The sequence below is a fragment of the Loa loa genome (genome assembly GCF_000183805.2).
Source record: "Loa loa unplaced genomic scaffold supercont3.164, whole genome shotgun sequence".
Lineage (NCBI taxonomy): Eukaryota > Metazoa > Nematoda > Chromadorea > Rhabditida > Onchocercidae > Loa > Loa loa.
The window spans coordinates 122,910-130,666 of NW_018108344.1; the positions used below are offsets into that span (position 1 = coordinate 122,910).

A 7,757-nucleotide genomic window follows, 5' to 3' on the forward strand; every position below is an offset into this window, starting at 1 on the left:
AAATATAAAATAGCAAATTTAATAAGAAAATGATCGAGATAAAACTCACTCCGCATGATTCTTTAATTCTTCACAAATTTCAACTTCTAAATAATCTTCTGCAGCTTCTTTTGCTAAACTCTTATACAGTCGGCAAGCTACCAAAGCCTGTAAAATATCACAGAAAATTCACTACCGGTACATTTATCACTTTACTCATATTTTACATAATTACTACCATTGTCTGACTCGAGAGAAACAGTAAACTGAAACTAAGATGAAAAGAATTCTCAAAACAGTTCTTAAGGAAAAATTAATGGTTGGGAATTAAATGAAAATCCTTTCCGAATGAAATCAAATCCTTGAGTTTACTTTTATTACACTCAACTCGCAATAAATGAAACAACCTTTGCCATAGCTTCTTCACCATGTTGCCACATACATAATGCCATCTCTTGTCGTTTAGTTAAAACAGCCCAAACAAGAAGTTCGTTGAACGGATATTTGAAATCATCCAAACCCCTTTCCATATCTGAGCATAAGGATTCTGAAAATGTAAAGTAACAAATAATTTTGTTACGATCCATCAACTGAAATTATCAAACATTACAAGTGGTAAGGAAAGCAGACACAACGAAATTTCTACTACAGTATAACTTATTCTAACCATTTTCAATATCAATAGCCGTTTCCTGTGTTGTAGCTGGTTTCGGTGGTGCTATTATTCCAAAATTACTTGCAGGATTCTGGAAATTTAAATTCGTGATTACACACAAATGATTTAGTCATTTCATCACCATGCCCTTTATGTTCCTACCGAAACATATAACAACACAACGAAGCAGAAGCAATTAGAGGATGACATTTAACAAAAGAAAAATTCCTTTAAAAATTCGGCATTATATATTCTATAGACATACATCCCGTCTTGAGCGCCATAATATATGATGGCTTAATGCACGATTTCCAGAACATGCAGCCAAAACAGCATCCGTGGCAAGATTATCAGGATTTGGTAATGATGTAATATAACCGTCAGATGCTAAAGAATCCCTAACACTATCCTGGTTCTGTTTCCGAAGTTTCTGAAAAAAAAAAAGAGAAAGATGGTTGCTTATATAAACCTTATAAAGCGCTAATTTAGTGACAATAAAAGATGACTTTTAATTGGCTATCTTGAAAATTAAACAAATGAGAAAATTGATAATAAAAAACGTCCAGGAACACCAACAGTTATATTACCGAAAGTTCAACATCGAGAATCTGGATTTCGGACTGTCATTATTAACTTTGCATTCCGAAAAATAACAACTACAAACCTTCAATTTATTTCTATAAATAACATATTTGGAACGGAAAGGCTCAGTTGTATAGGATGATTTGTAAGCGTAGCCCATAAGTTTTTCAATTGCAAGACCAATGTGAGGTAGCCGATAACGATATCCGTCACGAATTTTAACAACATCTCGCACCACGTAGAACAGCGTATTAGGCGGTCCTTTATCCTAAAATTATGTCCTAAAAATTCAGTGCTACTGAAGAGCATTTAGTAATGATAATAATTTGGTCCACTGCATATAGAATTTCATGAAAAACAAATATATTAGTTCCGTCCTAAGTTTAATAATCTACGTTGAGTTTCATGAAATTAGGTGAATGAAGTAAAAAGATAAAGAGAAAATTGGTTTTTGAACTTACCTATAACTGATTTGAACAAATCAATTCATGTTGGGTAAAATATAATTCAACAAAAAATACCAGCTGTTTTTGCATTAAAAATTTCCACTTACCGTATTGTACAACTCTTCCAACCGTCCAATAGTCAAAAAGTTACCCATACTGACGCCATTTTCAAGCAATAAACGAACAAAATCAACCCGATCATTTATTAAAGCTTCCATCATCGCATTATGAAGGGCTGCCTTTGGCCAATCCTACAAATTATCTCAATATTCCTCATTTCGGCTTTCATTATAACGACTTAACTGTTTGGAATTACTGTAAATATTATATCGTCACTAACATAATCTCCATTAGATCACTAATGAAATTTTTCAGTATCACAGAACATTTTATGAATCATAATGAAAAGGGAAATAAGCCATTCAACACTTCATAACATATTATTTTTCATTTTTCACCACACAAATTACATGGAAAAAAATTGCTGATTTAAGAAAATATGAAGCTCATGTCAATTTAAATTCTACTGCTCACTGGAAATATTCAACAAATCAAGTACTAACTTGTCCCAGTACAAATATATCTGATCGTGCTATATCAACACGGTTCCAAGCCAATGCTAAAGCAAGTTGATCTGGTGCAGACAAATTCTGCTCCTTCAGTAAAGCCGTCAATATTGCATGATCGACATCTTGTTTTTGGTCCTCACCCAAACGAAAAACCGTTATCTGTAATATAAAATTTTCTAAAATACTGGTTTAAAATTTGTACAAAAAAAGAAAAAAAAAGACTTCGCAGTATTCACTCTAATATTTACCTCTTCCATCAGCAACAAAAAATTCTATGTTAGTTCCACTTCTTTGAATTTCTTTAAGCTATACATGCTTAGGAAATAGAAGTAAATGAGAGTTAGATACTAGAGTTACCTGAAAACCTTTTTTATTTGTACTAGAAATATCAAAGACACTACTTGGCCACATCCCTTAAGCCAGTCGGAAAAAATTTTTTCGTTCATGATCAAAATTTAAATTTTGAAATCATTTTATAGACAAATAAAAAATACCAAATGTCTTTGACGAACACATAACATCAACTGTTCTAGTAGCTTTTCAGCTGCAATAACATCATAACCAAATACATATTGGACTAAACTGAACAACTGAGGCTTGACACCTTCGGGTAATTGCCTGAAATGAAAATATTAGAAAGAAAAATGAAACCGAACGTATACAAATTCAAAGAGTGGTAACAGCTTGATAGGAAAGGAACATATTCTAAGAAACTTCAACAAAATCCAAATGAAACTTCGCGTTGTTAGCTTGGCTAGCGTTAGGTGCATTCGAATTATCCAAGTCACAAATTGGTAAATGAATCATACAAGATGGTTTTGCACCTAATATCAAGGAAGTTTTTCAGGATGTCCACATCATGCAACAGATAGTATGAATGTTCAAAATGTTGATATTAACGGACATGAAATCTACAAATGATTATATAAAGTTAGTGCCTCAATTTAGAAATTTGAAAAGACTGAAAGCTTACCCATCTTCTTGTACGTATTGATGTGCAAATGCTAATAAATCAGCTGCTCGACCACTCCCATCACAGACAACAACAGGAACTCGTGGTGACCTATAAATATGAGATCATTTAAACTTTTTATCTCATAATTTTATCACCTGTAAGAGCATTTGAACTGCTTGAATATTCAGGATCGCAGCTTTCTGATAGAACAGTAACTGTAAGATGTAAAGAGATGGAAATTAAGCATTGAAAAAATCTCATGATATAAGCAATCTAATTGATAAAGCTTAAAACTATACAAAATTGAATTGACATTTTGCACAATTTAAATGAATTAACACTGGAACGATCTTTCCGTTTAATTAACAATATGCTGGAAATAAAAACTATCTTGATATGGAATTAATAGAAATTGGACAGACTAATTAAATGGAATGAGCTTACATGCAGACACAATCGTAAACTGCTTTAATTGTACAAGTTCCACCTTCCAGGACAACGCAAACAACCGGAACGCTCCGTGTTCCGTTACCAAGTGTTCGTTTTTCAGAAATATATGATTCTAGTCTTTTCCTCAGTATCACATCAGCCCCATAACTAAATAACACAAAAACATTCTGTGAGTTATCTTAATCATTACTGATATTATTAGGACAATCGATAACTCAGTTAACTTTGGTATCATCTGAAGATCATGCAGAAAGTTGCTGCCTACATCTTTGTCTCGTCTTGGAATGGAATTGTATGTTAAGAATGAACTGAATAAATTTGTTGGAAACATACCGGCCTACAGTACCATTATCAACAAGTAGAAAATAAGAATGTCTGTTGTTCAGTACAGCAAATCTCCCTTTAGGAGAGAAGGAATGCGGGTGATATGAAACAATTGCATCCTGAAATGGAATCATTTCTGAATAATCTGAGATATACATAACATGAAATGCATACCTGTTAATCCAACAGATAAGAATTTGAAAATAAGAATTCAAAGAATTAGGCCCAAATTTAAACCCAAAACCTACTTGTCCCAGAAGGTTGTCTCTCTTCTTTAATAAACCCCATGGAGCAATACCAATGGTGACTATTTTGGAACGATCCCGTGAAACACTACCCGAACCATCCACTGCTGCTGCAACTTGACGAACTACACCAGCGTTGATGCCTAAACTACTTTCATTATTGAAAAACTGAATTAATTCATTAAAATCCATTACCTGAAACCAATAGTTTCCAAGATCTAAAACTCTACACAATTCTAAAGAGACTAAAAAATCATTTATAACAGATTTCAAACCAAGGTAAGTGAATTTCAGATATCAACGTTTCAAACATTTCATAAAAGTGGAATATTCAAAAATCATTCACCTGCAGTAATAATCCATGCACCGGTGGTTTTCGCTGCTTTTAACAAACCTTTACGGAATACTCGTGCTAATTTTGGTTGTAAGCTGAAAACTGGAACCGAAAACTAATCCGAATTTTCACATATTTCGAAAACACTGTTCAGCCTATCGTTACATACCTCATTTCACCTCTACAGTTAATATTACTATATGTTCTCGTTGCTATAAGTACGAAAAGTTATCTCATTAATGAAAAAAATACATAATACTAAATACCAATTTCAAAACAAAAACAATTTAAACTGCTATAAATCCCACTCAAAATCGGTCATGCCTCCATGAACTGTAATAATTAATTTCGGAGCTGGAACGTTCCAGACAGATTCGAATAAAACCATAATATCAGCCGGATTTGATTCGACTGTCAACCTCAAATATTGCGCCTTATACGGGTGAGGTGCACCTGTAATACTGGGGTAAAATTCACATGGCTTAAAAATGAAAAAGATTTGATGAAGATCATTCTCATAATTCAGTATATCCCGTCGCTTGAAGTCAAATACTGAAATGACTGCAATGACATCATTTTTGCTTATCGCAAAAAACTACACAATGTTATTCATAGAGTAATTCTATCAACTTATTAGCTCTTTATAAATTGTTATGGAGGGAATCCTAATTTTATTAATAAAAACTGTCAACATAACGAACTGCTAATTGAAAGGGTGGATGAGACCCGATTTCTATCTCGACTGTCGGACTCCAGCAGAGGTCCCAAAAAATATATTTCACCACAATAACAATGCATCCATAAACAATCAATCACCTACTAACCTTGAAATTCAATTGTTCCATAAGCATCGGTTGGGAATAAAGCTGTATGCTTCCTTATCGTCCACCTCTCACTACCCTTAGCAGGTTGCTTCTAGGAAAGAAAAAAAGAGAATTTTTCGAGAAAATGAAAAAGAAAATAGAAAATAAAATAGGAAGATAAAGATCATTTTAATTCTAAAAATATTATTTGACAAAATCTGTTTCAAAATAGATAACATGGACTAAATCGATGGTGCAATAGACACTAGTAAATATTTCGTATACTTACTACTGATAATCCAACCTCACTTTCGCAACCAGTCATCTCCTGCTCTACTTCTTCGTCGCTTCGTGCCACATTTTGAATCCTTTCAGTTGAAGGAATGGTCCATGTTGAGCACTGTCGACTTGAAATGTGATTTCGTTTCAACTTTCCACAACCACATCTGCATAAACACGTCATACAGGAAATCACGTATACGTTTCATATTACATGATCTATAATATTAAAAAAGTTACTCGGGCTTCCTAAAATACTACCAAACAAAGCAACTTACTTGTCAGGATATCGATTACTCGGTATAAACTGGATGCATTCACGTTTTTTGAACGTTTGTTCTACCCAATTATTTTGCAACAGTGACTGCAAATGAAAAAAAAGGGATAATAACAAGCGAAAAAAAAATCTTTTCTAATTGATTGAAATTTTTTACTATAAAAATAATAAGAAAGTAAAAAAGGAAACTACTTTCCAAGTAATTAAAATTTTTTGTTGTACCGTCTCAACCAAAATTCTTGACATAATCAGTATATCAATAATTTTAAATTTCAACCAAAAAGTCCAACCACAAAGAATGACAATAAAGCTCACAGTTGAACTAGTAGCCCTTGTTCTCATATGTATTGTACTTGTTAATGAAGTTGGCGTTGCGCATACATCTAGTGGTGCTGACGTAAAACATTTCGGTGATGAATCCTAAAATTTTTTCCTGAAGAAGATTAATCTAATTGATCAGCTTCAAAAATCAATCTTATGTTAAAGTTCCAGTACGATATCACATATCTGAACCACCGTTTCGCACTTCCTTTCTTCCACATATACTCATTTTACTAAAATTTATATGAAGAAACAACATGCTTTACATATTAACATGCTTGAAATCTTGCTACTTCTCATGCATCAATAATTTCTTTGTTAAAGTATTTATTCCATAAAATTATTTTAATTAATCCCTGTCCTGTAAACACGAAATATTTTTGTAATATACAAATTATAAGAAAACCAAAGCATTTCTTAAATTGTAGAAATATTTTCAAATAACTAAATAGACCAATAATAAAGAAAATACTTATATAAAAGTTACTCACAAATAAATATTTTATTAATCGAGGCAAAATTAGATGTTTTTCATATCCCTATTTATAGTGAAATATTTAGTTATAAACAATTTTTGGGTAAAAATTTCCTTTATTATTGATCTATTTAGCTATTTCGAAATATTTCTACAATATAGAAATACTTTGATTTTTTTTAACTCTTTCTATATTATAAAAATATTTCGTGTTTTCACGATAATTCCACGAAACTTACTTTAAAGCCGTAAATGCAATTAATAAAATAATCGGTAAATGTTAAGAAATTCAAATATAAACATTTCTCAAATGGTCGTCCAGATTATTTCTCAATATTATTACAATTTTACGTCTTTTTCCGTAACATACCTTCAAATATCACATTTCATTATAGCTTATCATTGTTCAATTCTTATTTTTTCATGTAAACTAGCAAAGCGATAATCAATAATTTCTACCTTATCTGTTTGCGTTGTATAATTGCTAATAGATTTCTTGTTAGATGCATTAACCACAGCCAGCATTTCACGCCAATCATTACAGTGAAAATGACGTGCGTCATTTGCGGATTCCTTTTTCATTTTTACGATTGGCTTCAATTTGTTGTCATTATGAGATGGTTCTAAAAATTGAGAATATATATATATATATATGTATATATGTAAAAAACAAAACATTAATTATCAATCTAATTTTATTTCTTAATTAAGATTTCAATGAAAGTTTGCCAAGAACTTTTCAACAACATTTAAATAGTTATATCAAAAAATGAAAACAGTTCTTAGCACTTAAAATTTGCCTATTCAATAATGAATTCTCTTAAGATAAAGCAAAGAACTATTGCACAATTAATAAATATCGAAAATATTTATTATATTTTGAATATTTCAGAATGTTTGTATTACCTGCTCCCTTTCTTTCTTTTTTTTTCTTTTTAAGGTATAATAATATTATTTATTAAAAATTTTCCTTTCAAATGTATTATTTATTGAAATTCCGTTCGGAAAATAAATGACCATTAAAAATTTTGGGACAAGTTTGCCTATGAAAAAACAATTTTAA

General features: G+C 31.5%; 1 protein-coding gene across 1 annotated transcript in view; it reads right to left on the reverse strand.

The window, feature by feature from the left end:
• LOAG_17973 (CBR-GON-2 protein) overlaps nucleotides 1–7,276 on the reverse strand; it is a gene marked incomplete at its 5' end in the record, with an annotated part of 19,178 nt that extends 11,902 nt beyond the window's left edge. Inside the window, 19 exons of the mRNA XM_020450642.1 lie at nucleotides 50–147; nucleotides 387–526; nucleotides 647–725; nucleotides 900–1,064; nucleotides 1,299–1,484; nucleotides 1,770–1,913; nucleotides 2,226–2,390; nucleotides 2,726–2,849; nucleotides 3,205–3,294; nucleotides 3,631–3,783; nucleotides 3,970–4,079; nucleotides 4,209–4,348; nucleotides 4,552–4,634; nucleotides 4,848–4,992; nucleotides 5,364–5,454; nucleotides 5,632–5,788; nucleotides 5,900–5,985; nucleotides 6,214–6,318; nucleotides 7,154–7,276. Coding sequence (XP_020305655.1) covers nucleotides 50–147; nucleotides 387–526; nucleotides 647–725; nucleotides 900–1,064; nucleotides 1,299–1,484; nucleotides 1,770–1,913; nucleotides 2,226–2,390; nucleotides 2,726–2,849; nucleotides 3,205–3,294; nucleotides 3,631–3,783; nucleotides 3,970–4,079; nucleotides 4,209–4,348; nucleotides 4,552–4,634; nucleotides 4,848–4,992; nucleotides 5,364–5,454; nucleotides 5,632–5,788; nucleotides 5,900–5,985; nucleotides 6,214–6,318; nucleotides 7,154–7,276 — 2,384 coding nt within the window. The remainder of the gene's footprint in view (nucleotides 1–49; nucleotides 148–386; nucleotides 527–646; nucleotides 726–899; nucleotides 1,065–1,298; nucleotides 1,485–1,769; nucleotides 1,914–2,225; nucleotides 2,391–2,725; nucleotides 2,850–3,204; nucleotides 3,295–3,630; nucleotides 3,784–3,969; nucleotides 4,080–4,208; nucleotides 4,349–4,551; nucleotides 4,635–4,847; nucleotides 4,993–5,363; nucleotides 5,455–5,631; nucleotides 5,789–5,899; nucleotides 5,986–6,213; nucleotides 6,319–7,153) is intronic.
• Between the last annotated feature and the right edge of the window lie 481 nt (nucleotides 7,277–7,757).